The 24,904-nt window shown below is 48.0% G+C and overlaps 1 protein-coding gene across 3 annotated transcripts in view; it reads right to left on the bottom strand.

Moving 5' to 3' along the window:
* LOC144752901 (lethal(3)malignant brain tumor-like protein 2) overlaps positions 1–24,904 on the bottom strand; it is a 376,713-nt gene that overhangs the window by 208,804 nt on the left and 143,005 nt on the right. For all 3 annotated transcript variants that reach the window (XM_078640731.1, XM_078640741.1, XM_078640737.1), the window contains exon 5: positions 18,040–18,146. In XM_078640731.1, coding sequence (XP_078496857.1) covers positions 18,040–18,146 — 107 coding nt within the window. The remainder of the gene's footprint in view (positions 1–18,039; positions 18,147–24,904) is intronic.

Below are 24,904 nucleotides of genomic sequence, written 5' to 3'. Positions count from 1 at the left end.
AGCAGAACACGTTCAGGCAAATGATGTCACAATAAGAAGTCCTGAACTAGGTCAGTTAGAGAGGGACTCAGAAGACGAAGAAAATCAAATTGTGCCACAACATAACGAAAATAAAAACTCTTGAGAGGGACGAATGAAGTGAAAGTGCAGTGCAAGGAAAAAGGGTTAGAAAAGGTGATAATTGGCCTAGATATGTCAAAAGATTAAAATATCATCTTAAGACAATAAATGAAGAACCTGAACAAATGAATGAAGTCACTAGTCAGTCAGGACAGACAAACGAGAACCCCAGGCGAAGGAGTCAAAGAATAAAAATACTGAATAATAAATTCAAAGGCCCTGAATGGATCTATGTGATTCTTGAAGAACTTGAAAATGTCCAATCCAATCCAATCCAAAAATTCTTTATTTCGGCCATATAGACCATAAAAGATGCAGTGCAAGACATTACATACAATAAAATTCTTTTTTTTTTTTTTAAATACATAAAATAAAGTTCACTCTCCCAGCGAGGAAAGAATTAAAACACTAAAAAGTTCAGGGGGCTTCAGAGGATTTTTTCTTTCTAATCAACCATGTAGCCATAAGAAATTTGGAAACAGCGAACACAATATGGCCCAGGGTACTGGTTTTCAGGATCCTGTATGCCTGTGCATACTCTCTGAACCCTAGGTTCTTGCATAACGGCGCGATCCAATGTTTCCTGGGCCTTTGATATGCGCGGCACACAAACAAAATGTGGAGGTCGTCTTCCAAAAGGCTATTACAGCAGGGACATGTTTTATCGACCCCGTTGGTCCACTTGCAGGTGTATGAATTAATAGGGAGTGTGCCAAGCCTCCATTGAACAAACAGTTTCCTCGCCAGGATGGGGAAGATAAAATCCATAAAAGGTTCAAAAACATAAGAATTTTTGGATTCTAAGAATCGCAAAGTAAGGGTGCCGCTGTTTTGAGCGTCCATCAAGTGTGCAAGGGACCTATCTTTGTAGATTTGTGACAGAGCTTTGCGCGAGATTGTTTGACAGCCTCGCGCAGGGTCCTCCCAGAGGTCGCGGAGATTCATGGCAGCCAGTTCGTTTTTCACAAAGGCAAGCCAGGGGATTTTGCCACTACAGTTCAAGCTCATGACGTGGGTAAGATCCTCCCTATAGTGATGAAGTTCATTCGTAGACCAGAGCCCGTGCCAGAACTTCACTGGCTTTGACACAAACTCCTCTGCAATAGGGGGGGAGACCCATGTCCATTCTCAGAGGCTGAAGTGGCGTGGCACGTGGGAGAGCTAATAGGCGCCTTAAGAAGCTATTTTCAACTGTTGATAAGTCCTTCACCGCTTTATGCCCCCATAGCTCACTGCCATACATGGCCGCTGCCCTGGCCTGGGTCCTGTAAGTTTCAAGGGCCGGACTTATGGGCTTGAAGGAAGAAGTATTGGCCACCTTCAGAATTGCGCCCGACAGTTGGGACAGTTTGACCCTAGATCGTACTATCTGGCGGTCCCATGATAAATTTTCCTGCAATGTTACCCCCAGATATATAAAAGTAGACACCCTCTCAAGGCTGGCAGTCCCCAGGGTGGGATTGGGCCTAGTTTTAGTAGGTGGATTAAAGATCATAAACTTGGTCTTCTCTGTGTTCACCTCCAACCCGTGCTGACGACAGAAAAGACCAAATCCATCCAGGATCCTCTGGATCCCCATAGGGGTTTTGGAAAGGAGGAGGGTGTCATCGGCAAACATAATTGCCGGTACCCTCCTACCTGCCAAACATGGGGCGTCGTTGTTCTTGACATTTTCCAGGTGTGAGATGACATTATTGATGAATAAGCAAAACAGGGTCGGTGCCAAGACGCAACCCTGCCTCACCCCTCGACGGACGGGGAACCTGGATGATAAATTGCCATCTCTCCCACACCTGACCTGCGCATAGTTGTTCTCATGCAGCCTGGCTAAGATGTTAAGTAGCTGGGGGGGGAACTCCTAGCTTTTCCAGCACCTCCCACAGTTTCCTGCGCGGGACTAGGTCAAAGGCTGACCTCAGATCCACGAAGACCATGTACAATCTTCCCCCCTCGATCCTCACCGTCTTCCAGTAGAGGAGGACGAGGCGGAAGATCTGGTCCATGGTCGACGTGTTTTTCCTGAAGCCAGCCTGCAAGGGACTCATGATGTCGTTATCCTCTACCCAGTCTAATAGATGGTTCAGAATAAGACGCGCAAAAAGCTTTTGGGGGACATCTATAAGGCTAATTGGCCTATAGTTTGCCGGACTCAAAGGGGACCCTTTCTTATGGATCGGCACTATTTCAGCCCCTAACCAGGAGGAAGGGACCGCCATACCTCCTAATATAGCATTAAAAAGGATAAGAAGGTACGGGCCCCAAATGTCGGGATGGTGTCTAAAAAGATCACCGGGTAGCTTGTCCAGCCCCGGTGCCTTCCCCTGCGCCAAGCGCTCCAGTGCTATCTTCACCTCACCTAAGGAAAATTCTAGGGCCATATCTGGAGGACAGGGGAACTCCGCCGCCGTCCCTTCGGGCCATAGAGTGGTTTCTTGATATAATGCTCCGAAGTGGGCCTCCCAAATAGAGGGGGCAATATTAGGTTCAGCTGCGGATATAAGATCCCCTGTTCCATTATTTACCAGGGCCCAGAATTTTCTAGAATCTTTGGATTTAAGGGCTTCAATCAGTTCGTGCCAGTGGTTCCAATCCCACTCTGCCCTTGCATTAGCCAGTGCTAACTTATACTCCCTCCTAAGGGCTACAACCCTCGCCTTGTCACTACCTTCTTTAATGGCGGAAAGTAACTCAGATTTGGTTTTCCTGCAAGTAGAGGTGTACCAAGTCGAGGTGCGAGTCTTTTTCCTTCTTGAGGGCACCACCGGGTTGAAAACATCTGCAAGGTCCCTCACTAGGGCCTGGTGGATGCCAGATAGTCTCTCATTATAATCAGAGGGTCTTAGTTGGTTAATGAGAGCATCCACCTCCTGGAACCTGGGGAGTGCTATGCCATATAACTTGTTAAAAGCATCTTCGTTATCAACCAACTTCCCCCATTTCACCCGACGCCTACTTGTAGTAAGGAGTATATCCCCCTGGTCAACTCCGGTGTCAGTAGTTGTCAGCCCTGCTGCAGGGGCTGGATGCTGGATCTCCAGCAGAAGGGAATTGTGGTCACTATCTGTCCTCGGAACCACTCTAAAATCACGAACGTTAGACCACAGGGAGATGTCTATGAATATGTAGTCCAGCCTTGACTCATGGCCTTTTCTATTGAATGTGCACACCGAAGGAGTGTCAGAAGGGGTGCGCCCATTGCACGCCCTCAGTGCAAAGTTCAGAGTGAGGGAAGTAAGTTGTATTACCAACGGAGACCAGGCTTTGGGGTGAGGTGAAGAGGAAGGTGGAACTCCCCAGTGATCATCCTCGGCAGTGAAGGCACCCTCCATTAGACCCTCCAGGGGTTCGAAGTGGCAGTTGAAGTCCCCTCCCATCAATATTTTCAGGTCACCTGGCAGTTGTCCTAGAAAAGATGAGAGTTCGACTAGGGTGGGGGATTCATTGCCCACAGCGACTGGTCGTGAGTAAACGTTAACAATGGCCCATGTTCTTTTACCGGGCCATTTGAGGAGCACACACTGAATGTCCTGTGAGAATGTATCCATCCTTTCCACCTGGCACCCAATGTGGCTCGCCACCGAGATTGCTAGACCACCCGAGGGTCTCGCCCTCCCATTCCACTTTGCCGGGATTTCAGAAATATCATACCCCCTCCTAGACTGTGGTTCCCTTGCCCACGTCTCCTGGAAAAGAAGGATATCACTTTTGTTAACCAGGGTTTCCCACTCCGGGGTGCCCACCTTATTTGTGATGCCTGCCACATTCCAAGAGAGGATACTCAGCCCTGAACCTTGAGGTTGCGAACCTGCTTCACTTAATACGGGCGAGATGTCGTGTGCAGGCTTGCCCGGATCACCCAAAGCGGATATGGTGGGCGACGGGGTGGGTAATACAACAAGCTCCGCTGATTGCAATGTAGAAGCAATGCGTGTGCTTGATGATTCCTCAACTTGTACTGGGATACTTCGCAAGGAGGTCCCCCCCTCTTTGAGAGAGACCTGGATCTTTTTGTCAGTTGCGGGATGAGGTATACCCTCCCCCTTGTCTGGAACCCCCAGGGCAGATTTTTCTGAGTGTTGTAGTATATCTCCCCTTTGTGGTCAGTCTACTTGGTCCAGGCAGGAAAATCTGTTCTGGTGAATGAAATTGCCCTGAGCGAGAAGTGTGTTATGCTTGGGTCTATACCGTGAACCATCTATTGCGAAGCCCACTCTAGTCCAGCTCTGTTCCCTCCCCACAACTAGATTAGAGACATTTGGGTAGAAGTGTGAGAGGGATACTAAATCTATGTTGGACTTATCTGGCCTTACCAGCCAGTTGCAAATATAAGGGGCAACCAGTGGGCTTTTAAAGCTGATTATGATGCAGTCCCCTGCCCTGTTCTTGGGGGTGACTCCAATCCATGGAATCCTTCTAACCATCAGCACATCTCCTTTGATGTTGGGAGGGAGGGGCCTGTTAATGTTGAGCCAGCTAATTACCTTATTACGGAGTGAGTCCTGTGGCTCTCTAGTGTCACCAGTGAGCTCAGGAACTCCCACCATAATCGCTGTGTAAGGCACTGCCTCAGGGGGCAGATTGACCGCCCTACGCCTAGTATTAGAGCTAGAGGGACGACCAGTGTATCCATTAGTAGCACACCCCTCACTCGTTGTTTGGGGTGGTGTCGGTTGCTTGGATCTTCTAGGTGCAGGGACAGGGGGCCTACACGTTTGTGAAGGGGGCAGTAGGGGGACATGACTACCTGTAATACTGTGTTATGCCCCAGTGTTGGCCTGTGTGCATGTTCCAGCAGTAGGAGGTCTATTCCCCACAGGTTCCCGAGGAGCCGTCTGTGCGCTTAGGCCCAACCCCCCACTAGGACTATTTCTATTGTATGCGTTTTCTATAGCTATGAGTCTAGCATCTATAGAGTCCAGTTTTACAGATAAGGGTTCCAATAGGTTCTTAAGGATGTCCGTAAGTGAACTAATTAGAGCATCTGTGATATTAGGTGGAGTTCCACCAAATATAAATGGCCCAGAACACCCTGGTACAACTGTGACAAATGGCGAGCCTGATTGACCAGACCCAATACCCGGGGAAATGAACTCGGGAGAGGCCGAAATATCCGTGCTGTCATCCAGTATTGGATTGGTTATGTCCACTTTAGCCCTTTTTGCCCCTGTTAGCTCCCTTGACCTTTTCCTTTTCGGAGGATGGTCCACTCTGTTGCCAACGGGTTCTGTTAGCACTACAGCTTGGCCCCCATCCTGCGACTTGGTCATTTCCGCACAATTCACATAGGGAGTGGTCTCCACCACCCCGGAGAGACACAAGGACTCACTATCCCTTGGTAAGTTTGACGGGGTCCTAAGTTGTTGGAGGACTGACTCGATTGTCTGGTCAATACTATCCAGAAGTGATAGATGGGTAGCGTCAAGGGGTATTGGAGTACTAGTGTCAATTGAAGAGGAATCCGAGGGGCCCACAGACACATTTTCAATGATCACCTCAGAGAGAGTGTCTGGCACTGTGTGACCTTTGTTGACCGCAGCACTGGCCTTGGGAAAGAATTTTTCCAGTGTACTAGAGCACTGTTGAGTAGCCTTGCTCCTGGATGCTCTGATAGTCATGGCGAGAGAACAGTCGGGAACAGCAGGCTAATGATGACAGGGGTAGAGACTTGAGACAGGCACAACGTTGGAGGGGAGGCCCGGTCCGGTCTCTGCCGGCCTCTAACGGCCTAAAACGGCCCGCTCTTTGCCCGGTCTTCGCCCCGGGGACCGTCCCGCGATGCGCGTGACCAGGGGCTCTTATGAATAGCAGGGGGGCGTGGCACAGGGAGGGGGCGCGGCGCGGGCGGGAAGAGGAACCAGCTGACTATGTTCAGCAAGAATGCTGGTCCTCGCAGTCCTGCTCGCCGTGCCTCTCACCTTCACTGAGGCCAACCTCCGGGGACACTGTCACTCCGCCCAAGGCTCCTGGCAAGGTAGGATAGGTAGGAACTGGAAAAGCTACTCCTGTAGCGCGCTGCACAATTCCCAGCTGACGAGTCTCTCTCGAGCGGCTCCCGCGAAGCGGGGGCCGCGAGAGGTGAAGTACGCTCAGGCGGGGGGCGTGGCACTGGGAGGGGGCGCGGCGCGGGCGGGAAGAGGAACCAGCTGACAATGTTCAGCAAAAATGCTGGTCCTCGCAGTCCTGCTCGCCGTGCCTCTCACCTCCACTGCGGCCAACCTCCGGGGACACTGTCACTCCGCCCAAGGCTCCTGGCAAGGTAGGATAGGTAGGAACTGGAAAAGCTACTCCTGTAGCGTGCTGCACAATTCCCAGCTGACGGGTCTCTCTCGAGCGGCTCCCGCGAAGCGGGGGCCGCGAGAGGTGAAGTACGCTCAGGCGGGGGGCGTGGCACTGGGAGGGGGCGCGGGCGGGAAGAGGAACCAGCTGACGATGTTCAGCAAAAATGCTGGTCCTCGCAGTCCTGCTCGCCGTGCCTCTCACCTCCACTGCGGCCAACCTCCGGGGACACTGTCACTCCGCCCAAGGCTCCTGGCAAGGTAGGATAGGTAGGAACTGGAAAAGCTACTCCTGTAGCGTGCTGCACAATTCCCAGCTGACGAGTCTCTCTCGAGCGGCACCCTCTTGAAAATGTATTTAAACTAAGAAAGTGACTAAGTTGCTGAAAGACCAAAACAAAATTGCTTAAAGAAGTGCTGTAGAATATGCATACATAGTGTTGTATTAGTAATTGTAGTATGGTTAATTTTAACTATAGCAATGCCATATTTGATGAGCGTAGAAAAGAAAAATAGTACAGACACAAAGGGAAAGTTAGCTAACCTAAAGGGAGATAAAGTAGAATTAGAAGCACCAGATGAGTCAGAAATACATCACACAGGAACCCATAATAACACAGATTTAAATGTTTTCACCAAGTAATTGTTTCAATATGTAGACACTATGGAAATTAGTGATGTGTATGTATGTATGAAATTACCAGCTTCAGTAGCAGAAGGTGTCATCCCGGCGTCATCCTGGCGACCACGTTGCCGGCGGCTGATGTGGAGGCGCATGCGCCGCCTTCCAACGCGCAGAGGTGCTGCTGACGAGGGCTTTCTAGATCCGGTCTGGCGCCTGGGGTTGGTTCTGGGGTAAGGAATCTATCACTAACTAATGTTTCTTACAGATATATTGTTACCGAAGGTAAGTAACTTGTGCAATAGGGACTGTGCACTTCGTTTTTTGGCCAGGAGAGGGAGTAAAGGTTTATTCAAATGGCGTTAGAGGACAAATTTGTAAGGGCCTTACCTGGAGAAGTCCAAAGTGTGGGTTGAGCCTGTCTGTCTCCTAGATTTCTGAATAGAGGAGCAGCTTCCAACTCCCAGGCCAGCAAACCTTGAGGTAGCTGGGACCTTATATAGTCCGATATTGTTTGGTACATGTGTGCACTGATTGGTGGTTGTATTTGATGTTTATATTGGATTAGGGTTAGTGTCCTCATTGGTTGGGTATTTGAGGCTTCTGATTGGTTTCTGGGTCTGATTCAATCAATGTAGGGTTGGGACTAGGGCTAGAGGTAGGATTTCTATTGGAAGTAGGGGCTAGTGCTTCCTGTGTTGTTGGGATAAGGGTGGGACTAGGGCTAGGGTTAGGCCTTTAATTGGAAGTAGTGATTAGGGCTTCTGGTGTGAGAGTAGGGTTAGGCTTTCTCTTGGAAGTAGGGACTAGGGCTTCCTGTGTTATTGGTTGTTGGGACTAGGGTAGGGCTAGGGTTAGGCCTTTAATTGATTGGGAGTAGCAATTAGGGCTTCTGGTGTGATTGGTTGCTGGACTAGGTGTGGGACTAGGAGCAGGGTTAGGCTATCTATTGGAAGTAGGGACTAGGGCTCCCTGTGCCATTGGTTGCTTGGACTACAGTTGAGACTACTGGTAGGGCTAGGGCCTCTATTGGACGCAGAAATCAGGGTTTTTTGAAACTGATTGGGTGCTTGGACTAGGGCTAAGATTGACCGTAAGGTCCTGGTCTCCTATTGGTTCTGGATTTTAGGGCTAGTGTTGTGATTGGATAGCGTTAGGGCTAGGGTTCCCATTGGCCGAAGGGGTCACCTGACTACTAGAGCTATAAACGGCCATGGCATAGGGCGTCTCAGTCCAGGTGTCAAAGCGAAGGGTGGAGAAGACATGGGTGAGTGCCTGTTTAAGCCTGTTCGAGACTGATCGGGATCAGGACCAGGAATGCTGCCCAGTTTCCCATTTATTAATACCCACCCTATGCATTTGTCCCTCTATATATAAGCATTTATTTTCACTATAGATATGTGCCTATCTTTGTGTATTGCGTTGTATAAACATGTATAATAATTATGTTATTATAAAAAAAAAGTCATCTTTGGTGTGCATGTACTTGCTTCCATTGGCCATCTATGTACCTCCATGTACTTGGATCTGTGTGTCTGTTAATTTTCTCCTGAAAAAGCATATCCAATGCACTACCCTATTTCTCATCATGTACATCTATCAATATCTTTAATCTGCATATACTTACCTCCTTTATGAATCTATATACTTTCAATGTACTTATGGATCTATATATTTATCACTGTCTTCTAATTTAGCATTTCCAATGCACTACCCTATTTCTCAGCCTATACTTCTCTCAATATATCTTCTAGCCCAACTTTCTGACTCATCTCAAACTTCTTTCTACTACTCTTTCCAATTCACTACCCTAGCTCTCACCCTATACATCTATCATTATATCCTCTACGCCGACTCATTTATCCCAAACCCCATACCACTACTATGTTCCCCAAAATAACCCTTTCTTGACTCTCCTACTCTACCCCTCTTTGCATCATCTGACACCTCTTTTACTATGCCGATCTCCCAAAACAAACCTTTTTAAACTCTTCCCTCTGACTCTTCCCCTCCAAAAACCCTTTTTACTCATCCAAAAGCCTCCTCTTACTGCTATGACCTAAAAAATAAATCCTTCACTCTTCTATCCCTCCACTATCCCTTTCAATCAAAATAACAGACTAACATGTTCACTTCTCTAATTCCATATTCCACTATGCTAATTCACCACTAATCCTTTATGAGTAGCGTGGTACTCGCCAACAAAGCGTTTCAACACCTCATCAGGGTTACAAGCGCTATATGAATGCAAACCTTTTTTCCTTTTTTACCCCTACTCAATCCAAATAACTGACTAAAATATCCACCACTCAAATTACTTCATATTTCACTATACTAATTTTCAACACTAATCCTTTATGAGTTCCGGAGTAGCCTGCTACTCGCCAGAAAAGCACTTTAACACCCTATCAGGGGTAACAGGCGCTATATGAATGCAAACCTTTCTTTCCCTTCTATCCCTCCGCTATCCTTCTCACTCCAAATAACTGACTAATATCCACCACTCAAATTACTTTCATATTTCACCATACTAATTCACCACTAATCGTTTATAGGTTTCCGGAGTAACGTGCTACTCGCCCAAAAAAGCGCTTCAACACCCCACCAGGGGTTAGAAGCGCTATATAAATACAAACCTTCTTTCCTCTTCTATCCTTCGGCTATCCTTTTGAATCCAAATAACTGACTAACATATCCACCATTTAAATTTTACTTGCATGTTTCACTATACTAATTCAACACTAATCCACTTCAACGCCTCGTATGGGGTAGTAAGCGTTATACAAATGCAATTACAATATCACCATTTACAGCTAACATATGGCATTTCATGTAATGTATTAGCCAGTCTGTTTTATAAAACAGGAAAAATGCAATATCATTATTCAAATTTAGATATTTCCAGAGGATCCTGTTTGAAAGAATATGAATCCAATACTTAGTAGCTTAGCAGCGTATTTTATGGGTGCATTTTTCCTAACACAAAAGACAATAGATATAGCAGAAGTTCATAAGAATAATTTAACTTGCTCATTAAAAGAAGAATAAAATAGATTTTTTAATTTAGTAGAAGAAAGGAGACAGGATTTCCAGAAGAAGGCCAATGAAGAGAAAAGTCATATTCCACAATGGGCTGAGAAGGAAAGAATTTATACATCTGGCAAGACTAAGGCTGTAGATTTCGAAAAGAAAGGGAGAATCTATCTCCATAGGTTAAAGACTGACTATAACAATGTATTTATTGGTTCCAGTGAATGTAACTTTTTGATTATTGGAAGATGGGGATTAAAAGGGAGAACTGATACAGTATTTCCTGGAATTTATTACGTATGTGGAGATAAGGCTTATTTCAAACTACCTGCAAGATGGTATGGGAGTTTCTGTTTTGGAATAGTATTCCCTAAAGTCTAGCATGTAAAAAATAAAACAAATCACTGGAAGCAATGAAAACAATAAAGAACTAATCTGAAATAAGAGCGCTAGTTTTCCAGATATAGTAGGTGATATATTTAGTGCATTGATACCTTCAGTGGGAGTAATTCTGAATTCACGAAGAATTTGTCAAATATCTATAGTAGTTGATCGCTTATCGACTGATACTGCTGGAGGTTTTCGGATGATCAATACCGAAATGGTTGCGATCAGATCAATGGTTTTGCAAAATCGACTCGCACTTGATATATTATTGGCAAAAGAGGATGGAGTCTGTAAAATGCTGAAAGCTCAACATTGTTGCACTTACATTCCTGACAAAAGTGTAGAAATTGGAGGATACATAAAAAATATTACTAAATTGGAGGAAGATTTGAAACCACTGGAAGTTGATAGTGTATGGAAGAAATGAAATAGTCTAACATCAAAAGGGTCTTGGTTTGCTAACTTAGGTAAAGGAGTTGTAGCTCAAGTAATATTGCCAATATTTGGAATAATAATGATAGCTTCAGTAATAATGATATGGTGCAAATGTTATAAAAGGAGAAGAAGGTATGAAGTAAATGAACAAGGAAAGAAAAGAAAATACTAAGAAATTAAGCTTGAAGAATTGAAAGGAGAATTATATAAGAAGATGAAAAACATTAAAGATAAAGATGAAGTGGAAATTGAAAAGACAGGGAAGGGAATTGATATGTGCTAAAGTTGGTATCTGGTTTGGGTAGAAGTAGTTTATGTATAAGGCTCCCGGTTTTCCGTTTATACAGAATTTTACATATAAATACAGACAGATTTTTTTTCTTCCTTTTCTCTGTATTTATAAATAGATACGGAAAAATACTGGCAAACCGGCGATGTGTCTATCCATGTCTGACGTTCACAGGGTCTGCAGAAAGAGAAATTTGAAACCGTTGCCAGATTCTCCTGCACACTATTCTTCCATCTCAATCACCCTACGCACTCCCCTGCTGAGTGAGACTGATTTGTTTCCAGGGGGCCTCTACCGCCCTGACAGCAGCAGGCCAAGAGCGCTTATCAGCTTCTTTGAATGCACCCTCTTGGTTGTTTAGGCTGGAATTAGTTGGTTCTTTCTCTGGACTCGGTGCCTATGTGGATTTCTAGAAAGGAAAAGGAGGGAGCACCATGGGTAAGTGGGGAGGAGACCCCAGGACACTCTAAAATCACAGCGTGGGCATTGGCCCTCACAGTGTCTGGCATAGTGATGTCACTGCCAAGCAAAGAACACGATGGAATCTTTCAACCTGGACAATTCGCAAAGTCGAGTGCAGGGAGCATGGAGTGATGCCAGGAGAGCAAAGGTCATTATTATATCACCTCGAGTGGCTGTGCAAACATTGAAAACGCAGGGTGCTGTCCCAACCCACTCAAAAATTGTTTAAGCAGTAGGGGTAATCTGCAACACCTCTCTAGCATCATCACAAAAAATCCCTTCTGGCTTTGAGTCCTACACAGTGTTGTCCCTTTACTGGAGTTCTTAACTTCAAACTGTTGCCAATAAGGGACAGCTTAAGGGCATGGGCAAGTAGGGCTCTCTCATTTGGTCAAGCCCCTTAGACTGGGCCTTTGTTTGCGTAGAGCCTTCACGGGCAGCACTCTTATTTATCTTAAAGTGAGTAACCAGGCCCAAATCTCGGCGTCTGCTCACCATCCTGTGATCCTGGGCAAATCACTTGATTTACCGGTGCCTGTAGAAATTAGAGTGATCTTGTGTAATCACACTGGCAATCAGGTCAAGCGCTTCAATGCCTTTGGTGCGCGCTATACAAAACAGGCAAAAGTGCACAACGATGTAAAACATCAACGTTTTTTTCTTTGAGAAAAAACCCTCCCAAAGCAAAAGGTAACCTTTCAAGATGAACATGATAAACATGAAGAAATAGGAGGAATTAAAGTACAATTTGAGTCTTGGTGTTTACTTACCCATCCTGGCTCACTGGTTAGAGCGGCAGACTCTGAAGCAGAGATCGGGCCCGGGACCAGGGTTCAAGTCCCGACGCGGCAGGGTCTTGAGCTCAATGTCCGCGGACTCGATAATTCTCGCCTCGGCGCCTACTCTAATCATGGGTCCCACGCTGCAACTCTGGGCAATAGCTTGCTTAATCTCCACAACGGCCCCTACAACACTGGGATGCCTGGCTTCATCTTGGGGGTGCCCAGGAGGGGCTTCTCACAGGGAGAGCAAGGAAGGGTTCCACAGCGTTATACAGCGCCGGGACGCCCCGTTGGGGCAGCTGTGCGCTTTACAAAATACACTACATACATCCTGTGATCATGGGCAAATCACTTAAAGTGAAATGCCGCCTCATGTAACGGGTACAAGTGGCAAGAGGCCACTTGCATGCTGTTCTCTGGACTACTTTTGCTCTGAGGTGAAGGGTTTTAGCAGTTGATAAAGTTATAGATCAGAAGTCCTTAGCGAGGTTAAGCTGCACAGACCATATGGATAATTAGGACTTAGGGACTCCCTCAGTCTGTACTCTGAATAGTTTGTACTAAGGTCCGGAGACCAGACAGCATTAAGGCAAAAATCAACCATAATTAGCCCTAATGTCCTCAAAGTCTCTTGAAATACACATGTTCTTGTCCTACAATAGCAAAGTTTTCAAGTGACTGTATTGTGTTTATTTAATTTGACATATAAATGTGGATAAATACAGAAAAAAATGACCAAAAACTAAATATAGACGGAAATGTTAAAAAACATAAATACCATAATACCAGGAGCCCTATTTATGATGGCATAGATGCCATCAGAGAGGGGATTGATGGAGCAAGGACTCGTGTAAAAGAAACTTGCTCGGACGCAATCCTCTCATATAATCCGGTAACAAAGTATTAATAATGTTTTGTAATACTAATTATGCACAACATTTCATATATTTCTAGATTGAGGAAGCTTGCCTATGTGTTTTACTAACAAGTAACCAGAGTATGATTAAAGATGGCTGCTAGCGCGGGAAAATGTATTGCGCATGCGGCAGCTGCATGACGTCTTAACGCTTGGAGGGAAAATTCTGCTTCTGCGCAATAGCATCTAATATGGCCGCTTGGAAACTCACATGCTAAGCATCTGCTTTGCTGAAATTAAAATGAGTTGTATACTAAATGCTAATGCATAAATAGTCTTTATAAGTAAATGGGATTAGAATAGAGATAGGTGGTATGCAGTGAAATCATTTTATTTTGAAATGAATACTTTTTCTTTTGACCTCTATTACTTCATATTTGGGCCACTGAAAGATGCTAAAGTCTACCACCCACGTGGTTCCTCACGCAGGCGCACAGATGACAAGTCAGAAACGATTATGTCAAGCCTTGAATCCTATCCAAGGACGTTCTCAGTACATGTCCTGGGAAGAAGCTGAACATCCTGAAGAATCAATGGTCAACTGTCAAATGTATATATTGTTATTGATAAAATGTGTAAATACGGGTGGGAAATAAAGCTTGGGAGAACAAATTAATGGGCGGGAACATAAAACAATGAACTTAAGAAAATTATTAAAAACTTAGCATGGTGTGATGATCATCCCCTTAGTTTGTCCAATCAGAAAGAGAGTTTTGTAAAGTAGAAACATTTAAGGGCGGTACATGCCATTAGGAAAGTATATTTGGGGTAGTTAGTTCGATTAGGCGGTTGCTGTCGCAGCAAGAACGTTGAGAGACCGAGATGCTGTCCGAATGCTGATCGAATACCTGAAGAAACGGACTTAGAATTTTAAAGCTAAATAGATTAGAAGAAGACCACAGAAGAATCGAAGAGGTGATAGAATTAGAAGAAGATTCGCTGAAGAATCGAGGAGGAAGTTAGTGTCAGAGAGGGGTGAGACGCAGGCATCGAATCCAGAAGAGGTCATCTATCCTGTCCTGAAACTTGTCCTGAAGTCTTTGTCACCTGAACTTTCCAGGGAACCCATTAACTCTTGGCCAGAGGGGTCTGATTTTCACACCATCCTAGGTAAATGTAACTTTGTGTATTGTGTCAATGTGCTCTTCGCTCTCTATCTTCCTTTTCCTGAGGTACTTGTCGTTGTGAAATCTCATTTATTAGAATATAAAATTTAAATGATGGTCTTACTTCCTCGGATATGATGGAGTTATCACTGTAATTTGTTTTGCTCATATGATTAATTAGATAAACATTTAAACTTTTCCGAGTCTGTGGTTTTTTAACGAAATAAGGTGAATTAACTTATGACATATCACCAATTACTCTTCAACTAAAATAGATCCATTGATTAAAGAGAGGGTTTTAGATCAGCAATAGACTAGAGAAATGATAGGTAATTGATCTACATTTTTTACCCTTATAAAAATTGACCCCCAGTGGTTTTAACTACCCTATATGAAGTGATTGTTTATATGGGCCCAGATGAATATATAGTGATAGATGTGTGCAGGTTGGTAGCCCGTTGGATCAGTGGGACAGTTATTGAATGTGGTGGGACAGTTATTGTATGGGGTGGTGGAACAGTTATTGTATGGGGTGGTGGAACAGTTATTGTATGGGGTGGTGGAACAGTTATTGTATGGGGTGGTGGGACAGTTATTGTATGGGGTGGTGGAACAGTAATTGCATGGGGTTGTGGGACAGTAATTGCATGGGGTTGTGGGACAGTAATTGCATGGGGTTGTGGGACAGTAATTGCATGGGGTTGTGGGACAGTAATTGTATGTGGTGGGACACTTAATGTATGCAGTGCCCCCCAAGCAGTAAGCGGACTTCTCGTCCACAGCCAGCCTGTAGAAATTTAAGGCAGCAGAAACACTTGCACACATATTGGTCACACTTGACAATAACCTGGTAATGGTAGCACGAGGGACAGTAGTGTGACCTGGCTGTGCCTACCACACAGTGCCACTGACAGATGCCCATAATTCAGTGGCCCACTGTCACAGATGCATGTGGGTGTAACCAGCAAGTCACATCTTCCAAATGGCAGTAAGAAATGCTAGCAAAATGTTCATTGATCTATTGCAGAGATAGGTCTTATCTGCAGGCCACATTTTCTCATCACCATTCAAGTACATAACATAAATGCGGCAATATCTGCTTTATCCTGCATTTCACTGGATACAGTATCTGTAGGGGAGAGCCGCCCAGCTAAGGATGTCTCTATCCATCAGCCTGTAACCCGCAGGCCACAAGATCCAAATCAAATAAGATATCTCGCTGATTAGACCTGGCTGTTCGAATGAACAGATCAACACAAAGCAGCTAGCAACCCCATCTCCTCGAGACCCTCAAGGGTGATTTGCCGCACTGTACAAATCCTGATTGATTGATATTTGTAGGCACACGTTTCAGTCTCAAATTCGTAGGCACACGCTTCAGTCTCAGATGTGTGGGCATACGCTTCAGTCTCAGATGTGTGGGCACACGCTTCAGTCTCAACATCTGTGGGCACGCGCTTCAGTCTCAACATCTGTGGGCACGCGCTTCAGTCTCAACATCTGTGGGCACGCGCTTCAGTCTCAACATCTGTGGGCACGCGCTTCAGTCTCAGGTCTGTGGGAACACGCTTCAGTCTCAGGTCTGTGGGCACACGCTTCAGCCTCAGATCTGTGGGCACACGCTTCAGTCTCAGATCTGTGGGCACACGCTTCAGTCTCAAGATCTGTGGGCACACGCTTCAGTCTCAAGATCTGTGGGCACACGCTTCAGTCTCAAGATCTGTGGGCACACGCTTCAGTCTCAAGATCTGTGGGCACACGCTCCAGTCTCAAGATCTGTGGGCACACGCTCCAGTCTCAAGATCTGTGGGCACATGCTCCAGTCTCAAGATCTGTGGGCACATGCTCCAGTCTCAAGATCTGTGGGCACATGCTCCAGTCTCAGATCTGCGGGCACACACTTTAGTCCCTGGGCTGCCTGTTAGATCAGTATCATGACAATTTCACAATCTGAAATACTGAAGGAGCAGTGGCCAAGCCATCTGTTACTCTTCATAACTTTGAAAGACTGATCTTACACAAACATCTGTGCAGCGGAGAATGAACATATACAACACATTGCTGTCGAAGAAGCAGATTGACTTAACAAAAACATCCACCCACTGGCCGCCATGCAAGGTGAAGTAACAAGCATTGACAAATACAATAGGTCTGACTTTGTTGTAAGTTTAATACTTTTTCATTGATTGTCGAGTTTGTGTAGATGAGTGAGTGAATGTTGCACTGTGTCAAGGATTTGCATAAATGGATGAATGAGTGTATGGGAGGATTGACGTAAGATACTATAATTTCTCCCCCATACGCTTCTGATTAATCATGCTATATTATCAGCCTTATGTGGCCTGTTCGAACCCTGGAGAGGGACAGTAACCTAGCAACTGAAATATGCCTTCTTTCAGTTGTGCTCATGCCTGTATGGCATTGATGCTGCTAGTAAATAAGAGGTATTTACATCAGAAATGCATTCGAACAAGTATTTTCCACCATCAGTGCCTCTCCCACGAGGAATAATGCTGAAATGTGTGATGTTTCTCTGCAGAAAATGTAGAGGAAATCTTTCCATTAAGCACAGTGCTTTTTAACCAGTTCAAGGTCCTATACCAGATTCTGTGAATGGTCATGCTATTTTTTGTAAATCTTCAAGTGTGACTGCTTGCTGAATGATTCCGGTCATATGCAGGCACCCAAGATGTACTCGGGCAAATTGTATGTATTTTAAAAATACAAAAACCCTCTGGTATGACATATAGTCTCATGGCTAAGATGCTAAACTGGAGAACTGGGTTATTATGATCCTAGTTTCTGTATTGATCAACAAACCATATTACTAGAACCAACAAGTTTCCTTTCTGCTGGCTATCTGTAGGAGTATCTTGCAATTGATAAAGAAAAGCTACATCTAGAATAGATTTCTTCATGGGACAAAAGTCATTGTGCGTTTGATGGACGAAAGGCGGTAGGGGCCGTTTGAAGGACCGGACGGGGCGGAGGTTTAAATTCCTTTACATGTGGCTCAGACTACTCTGGAAACCAAAACCTGTATGCATACGATAAGTCAACGGAAGGGGGTCACTGGCCAACGACAACTAACTTGGACTTCTTTGGAAGCCACAATTTTGAAACAGCATTTCCTTTTTTAAAAACAAAAAATACAATTCACCTTGCCATGAATATGCCTTTACTAGGCCTTCGCCCCTTTTTAATCAAGAGTTCGCTAGGAAACATCCGTTTAACAGGCTGTTCTACTTGGTGTATTTGTTTTAAGAAATATCTACTTATCTCTTTTTAATGCTACTAAGTCGTGGTGCGTTTTATGGAAAAATAGGTGTTGCAGTAACTCCACATTTATTAAATACGGCTGTGAAATATAAACAAGTAGGGTTTAACTTCAGCTTGATATGAACCAGGTAGAAGGAAAGTGAAGTGCTGTGGTACCAGGAGGCTTCGGTTTAAATGGAACACTGATGGGTGGCAGGGTGGAACCATGCAATGCAATGTCACGTCGGTTGTCGAGGAGGTTTTAAAAGTTCAGAGACACAGACTCAGGGGTGGGAAGTCATCTACTTTACCCAGGCTACTACAGCGCACAGCCAGGCAGAATTGCAGAGGACTCACATGCTTGAAGCAGTTGACGGGGACCGCCTTGTGGTTCTCCTCCTGCAGGTAACTTCCCCAGTCAAAACCCATCGCCACGGATGACGGGACAACAGATGGAACAAAGACTGTAGAGAAAAAGAAAAAAAAAACAATCTGAAAAGTCAGATGCAGAGGTAGGACTGAAAAACAGAAGTTGGAAGAAGCACGGTTCAGTGGCAGCTGGTGGCTTTTGACAGTGGTGAGGCATAAATGTAGTCTCCAACTGTCACTGAGTGAGCAAAGTGAGTAACACAAAGAGAAGGGGGTTCCAGGCTAAAGGACATTGTCTCCAAATTCAGTACAGGCTAAAGGACATTATCTCCATATTCAGAAGGCAGGCAAATGGTCTAGATGGTCTTTATTAGTGTAATCCCTCATTTACAATAAATTAGTGTAATCTGAAGATGTGGGAAGGCAAATTGAAATCACTATATTTAGGCTGTCCGGAAATCGGTTAAACCAGACTCTGCCGGACAGTACCCTACCGGATGAAAATCAGCTGACCCGGTTTAAACAGAGTGTCACTGATTTTCATAGTTGTTGCACCACTTGATGGAGCCATAGCATTACAACACAAAACTCACATTATCGTCTGGCTGGAACTACCGCTAGGGGCACGAAGTGCAACATGGAAGGAGAACGTAATCTTGGCGAGGAGCAGCAGCAGCGCTTGAGTACCGAGGCAGACTCGTGATCCGAGAGCACGTGGGTCGGAGTCTACAAAGTACCGGGGTAGCAAAAGAGCCCGGCACCAGAGAGGGCAAGAGAAGGTGGGTGCTGCATATTTGTGCTCACATACAGGGTAACTAGGAATAAGGTGAGAAGAGCGGTATTTCAGCTATCCCGAGCTCACTGACAACCAGAGAAAGGCAGGCGAGGTGGGACGCTGCAGCCGTGAGCTCCCTGACAGCCCGGGGAGGGGCCCGGCATCATTGAGAACAGTGACAGGGCAGACAGAACAGAGCAGGGGGGCTGCTGCAGTCCCAGTCACACAGACAAACGCGGTAGGAGCGTGGGACAGACGAGAGGGGAAAGTGAATGCTGTCCAGGGTAAATACAGAAAAAAATCAGTGTAGGAGAGAATTTAGCTTGTAAGCCTGAGCGCACACTAACGGCAAGAACACACAGACATCGAGGGACAGGAGGTAGTTTTGCTGGTGAACATCCTGGTGGTTAAAGCAAAGAAAGGGGTGGGTCTGCTTCTTAGGGTGAGCCACTGACAGTGAGGGTAGAAAGGGAGGCAGATTGGAGCACACTCAAGGGAAGAGGATAAGGAAGATCTGCTGCTGTGTTGAGCTCACGGACGGCCAAGGAACCTGAAGAGAAGGAGGCGCTAACCATGCCGGTGGCGTCTATGCACTCGCCCGAGTCCATAAACTGCACCTGACATCGCAGCTACTTCACTGCTTGCCACTTGTCTTAACACCTATTCACTGATCGCAGCGTGTGGTGGCAGAGCACTGCACGCTCCAGGGGCTAGAATCCAGTAAGCATGGACGGGTTGCTGGTGGTCTGCTTGATTTCCCTGGCTATGTTCTTGGGGTGCTTCCTCCTCGGTCTCATACCTCTGGCCATCAAACTCTCAGAGGTAAGCACATTTGTTAAACATGGAACATATTATTCCAGGAAGGCGGCCATTAACAGTTTGTTCTCTACAGCCTTCAGATTTTATCAGCAGTGGCCTGCCCAGGCTGGCATTGCTTAAAATAACATTGTTCGACACCATGGTCCCTAAGTGGCCACAATTAGTAAAAACTGTGGTGTAGAATGTACATGTTAATTCAAGTGCTAGCCTATTTACGAAAAATGGCCCGGTTACATAAACGCTCGCTGCTAACACCTGTGTGTGACATGCAGATCAGAGGGTGGAATTCCGGCGGCCTTTTGATCCTTCTGAGGTCGTCAAGTTGAATACCATTACAGTGGGCATTATGGGCTTATCTGACAAAAATGGTGCCTTGGGGCCATTCACATCGCCAAGTGTGGCATGTAAGTATATGTATTCATAGGCATGCCTTTCAGGGTGTTGGCACTGAAGTCCCATCTGTTGTAGGAAACAGTGACTTTTTGGGTTTGGTTGACGGCTGATTAGCCAGAAACCGGCCCCAGGATGCTTGTTTCTGGTCCAGGGAAGACATGGCTTGGCAGTTCGGGCTGGACTGTTCCCATGAGGCACAGGGTCACACTGATTTGCATATGGCCATGTCTGAACTGGGGTGGCGGAGTGAGCTAAAGAATGATGATGGATTAAACCCAGATCAGTTGACTGGGGGTGAGTGCTTGCAATGTTCAACACTCCGTCCATCATCCGCTTTGGTTCAACTTTTTGGTACACCGGACTGATGAAATAACTTTTTCAAATGCAAGCAACTGGAAAAATATGCATATCCGTTTCTCTGCAGCATAATTTGCCTTTTGGACGTGGCTGAAGCCGACGTGGGATGCAGCAGAGTATGTTTTAATAAACACGTGGTTTGTACGTTCCAACAAAATCAATAACTTCGAGAGGCTGTTGTGGTCGATTGTTTCAACCCCATCGGCATCATATAAAGCGTCACTTGCATTGCAAATACATGCTAATGAACATTTTGAAGCATTTCAGTTCGGGAAGACTGACCTTTTCGCACTTCACTTTACACTTGTTATCACTCATCAGACAAATCTTGTCACTGTGGAATCTGTAGCAAAGGGTAGTGAGTGCAAGGATTCTGCGTGCGGCCTGTAGCTGTACAAACCATCAGCCAGGAGGGGCGCCGGGTGAGGCCGTGCAGAGCAGATGGTCCGCCCTGCTTTGTTTTTGATTGGAAAGAAGAGGTAACATTTGCAGCCACGTCAAAGAGACAGTGTTCAGCTAAACAAATTGGTCTTAGAAGTGCACATGCGCTGGAGCGAGCCCTGCTGCAGGTGAGGCTGTATGTCACCGTAATGCCACGACTTTGTGGTTTTTTTTCCTTTATAAGAGGCATAAAAAAGAGACAGGAGCAGAAATCGTTAGCCCTGACATTATGCGTGCATTGTGACCAACTAAATCCCATAGGATAGCGTTATTCCACAGATAATTTCTTCAGTAGCATTTAGGCAGGCACTATCTACTGGGACAGGTGCGGGCACGTTTACAGAACAATGCCTCACCATGGTTTGGAAAGAGGCATGCAGAAAGACAGTGTGTAGTTAAAAGCATTTCAAACTGGGGAAAAAAAAACTGGAGCCAGAAAAGATAAGAAAGAGGAGGCGTGGCCTGCGGCATCAAGATGGCGGTCGCACTCAGAGTGCTCCTGGACCCCCTCCGTCATCCGCTGCCAACTCCCATCTGCCTGCCTGGCGCGGATCCCTGCGTGCTCCGCTTTCCTCCGATGTCCTTGGGGACTGCTCAGGAGCTCCCTTCCTCCCCCCTCGCTCCTTGCTCCCGGAGGCCCGGCTGGGGTCCGGGGTGGCAGATCAGGGGAGCTGTCGGCCATCCCGGGCGCTGCCAGAGTGAAGCGTGACTGAGCCGGAGAGACATCGCCTGCGACCCCCGAGGCCGGGGCTGCCACGAGGGGCCGTTGGGCCGTGGGCCCATCCCGGAGCGCCGGACTGGGGGTGAGGGGTAGAGGCGACTGCTGCTGGTCTGGTGGCGAAACCAGAGGAGCTGTCGGTACAGCAGGCGAGGTGAAGGGACAGACCTGCGAGACGACGCAATCACGGTGAGGAGTTCCCAGGGGGGTTGGGGTCGGCCGGGCCCGCGCTTTCTGCCTCAGGGCCTTGGACTTTTACTGGCCTGCTAGTGTGACCCCGTGAGGCGGCCCTCGGCCTGCTTGCATTGACGCGGTCTGCTCTGGCCCCGCCGCCCCCCCCCTGCCGCCTGTGCGGGACCGGCGGTCAGAGGTGGAGACGACCGGCTCCGAAGGGAAGGTGGAGTTGTCGGCGGGGAGTCGAGCTTCCTCGGGGTGCCGCTGTCCCTCCAGGGAGTGGGCCCATTGACCGGAGGTGCCACAACTGCCAGGAGCGTCCGTGGGGGGTGAGACTGGGCCCGCACGATCTGCCCTGGGGCCTGGACCCTGCGCTCGCTCCGCCGCTGCACCCCCCACGAGGCGGCCCTCTGGTCCCCTAGCACTGGCGTGAGTGCCTGTGCCCCAAGGAGTCACTCTGCGGGAAGACCTGACCACCACCACGAAGCCGTAGAGGCGGCCCTGCGACCCCTCCTCCTCCGGGGCGGCTGAGACCACCTGCGCCTTGCCACGTGGAACTGTGCCATAAGGAGGACCACCGGGGCCCTGGCCTGCCTGGAGCCGTGTGCCCGAGGGATGCGGCGGGCTCGTTACCTGCCGCGGAACCCGGGGGCAGCCTGACCCTATGACCGGCCTGACCCTATGACCGGCCTGTCTGGGACCAGTCTATGAGCGCCGCCGTGCCCCAAGTGCATTGTCGTGGGGCAGTCTGCACCCGGGAAGACTGACCAACGCATTACGGGTGGCCTCCCCCCACTTCTCCCCGCCCTCTCTCAGAGCTCCCCGCCTAAAGGACTCCGATATAGACGGGCCGGGTGTTAAGGAGAGGTCCACTCATCATATCGGGTGGCAGGGTGCCGCCTGACCTATGCCCGTCCTCTCTATCACACGTTGGTTGACTGTCTGCACCTATGGGCAAACCCCGCACCCTCCCGGCCCCTGGCCCCACAACTAAAACAATGGAGCAGTTTGCGAAATCGGATCAGGGACCCGGTGGCGGAATGGTGGCTGGTCCTGGCCCAGCTGGAGGGGACCTATCGACCATCCTTCAAGCGATCTCCGCGTCCCAAACGTCAGTTGAGAGCAAGATAGGGGAGGTGGGGATCGATGTGGCCCTCATCCGCCAGGACCTTCGCAAGGCCACAGAGCGCATCACAGAAGCTGAATCCCGGATCTCCACTGTGGAAGACGACGTCAATACCCTCAAGTCTCAAATGGCCCGTCTCCAATCGCAGACCTCGGAGCTCCACCGCCGGGCCGAGGATGCTGAAAACAGGGCACGCCGAAACAACCTGCGCCTCCTGGGCTTCCCGGAAGGGGTGGAGAAGGAAAACACTGCCACCTTTATGGAGGCTTGGATCCGCTCCTGGATGCCCAAGCAGAAGCTCTCCCCCTGGTTCGCGGTGGAACGAGCTCATCGCTCCCTTGCCCCTAAGCCGCCTGGAGCCCCTGCCCATCCCATCATCCTCAGTGTTCTTAATTTCCGCGACAGGGACGCCATACTGGGGGCGGCCAGAGAGCTGGGGCCGTGCATCACCAAGACTCTAAGATAATGGTGTTCCCGGACTACTACAAGGAGGTTCAGTCACAGCATCGTTCCTACGACAAAGTTAAACAAAAGCTTAGGGCGCTGGGCCTTCGCTACGGGCTCCTCTTCCCGGCCCGGCTTAAAGTGATCTTTCAGAACAAGACCTTCTTCTTTGATTCTCCTCAAGCAGTGTGGACCTGGCTCACGGAGGAGCGGCCCCTCAGGCCGAAGACGACTCTCTTCCCTTCCCACAGAGCGAAACAAACCACGCCGAAGCCCAGGCATCGTAGGACCAGATCCCGGAGGAGGGCCGGTCGCCGAGGTGGTGGCTCCCAATCGCCGGAGTCACGGGCCCAACACTCTTCGATCCAGACTCAGGAACGGGGCCACGCTCCCCCACCACTGACCTCCTCCATGATCAACCTGGGCAGCGTCCCCGGACCCAGTGAAATTCTGCGACGAGCCATGTCAGACTCTGACTTGTCCGGGAGCCCTGTGATACGCGGCTCGGACGTGGATACCGGGTCATGATTGACGCTACCACCAGTGCCGGAAGCTCCGACCCGGGGCTCATCATCAATGATCACGTCTCTAACTCTGTGATCGAGCTCATACGGAGCTCGCCAACCTGATCTGTCGGGATCCTCACATTGATGTACTCCTGAGTTCGAACACCTTAACGCACGTTTATTCTCTTTTTCTCTAACCTGCAGTTAGCATTTCATCCACAGGGTTTGTTGCTTTTGGCCGCCCATGTCCTATTGTCCTCCTCTGCTGTCACATACACCCCTGTCCCAACCAACTACGCCCTGGTGCCCCAGATCCGGCCGAGGCCTTCCCCCTGACTACGGGGGGGTTCTTCCTCCCCGCTTGCCTCACGCTAAACCCCACCTTCACAAATGATCCACATGCTTAACACACCCCTCCACATCCTCTCTTGAAACATGAATGGCCTCCTAGACCGCATTACCCGCACTGCAGTGCAGTGCTCCGCGCAGCCCCCCAACACATGCCTGATGCCCTACTCCTCCAGGAGACACATCTTCTGGGCTCCCAATGCCACTTCCTGGCCCGTTACGGGTTTGACCGGGTCTGGCACTCTGGATTTGCTAGGGGCTCCAGGGGGGTGGCCATTCTTCTGAGACATGGGCTCCCCTTCACTGTAGTCGACGTCGCCACTGATACGCAAGGGACGTTCGTGGCCGTGTCGGGGATGGTTGAAGGTAATCCTGGGAACCTTCTTTGCACTTATGTTCCCACGGCGCTCCTGTCATCCACCCTTCGGCGCCTTAAACAGGTGATCTCTTCCCTTCCCCAGGGCCTCACTGTCATCAGGGGTGATTTCAATGCTGTCCTACAACCCTCCCGGGATGTAACGGGCCATCCCTCGGCCCAACGGTTGACCTCCGCGAAGAGCCTCGTGGGTTGGACCTCAGCTATGGGTTTCTGTGATGTATGGAGGATATGAAACCCCCGAAAAGAACAATACACACACACACACACACACACACACACACACACATCAGCCTCCCACCATACCCACTCTCGCATTGACCTCATTCTGCCCGCCACAGACTGCCAGTTGGTGTCCGGGGTTGAGATCCTCCCT

The sequence above is a fragment of the Lissotriton helveticus genome, chromosome 1_1 (assembly GCF_964261635.1).
Source record: "Lissotriton helveticus chromosome 1_1, aLisHel1.1, whole genome shotgun sequence".
In the NCBI taxonomy this organism is placed as follows: Eukaryota; Metazoa; Chordata; class Amphibia; order Caudata; family Salamandridae; genus Lissotriton; species Lissotriton helveticus.
This window is presented reverse-complemented; position numbering and strand designations above follow the sequence as displayed.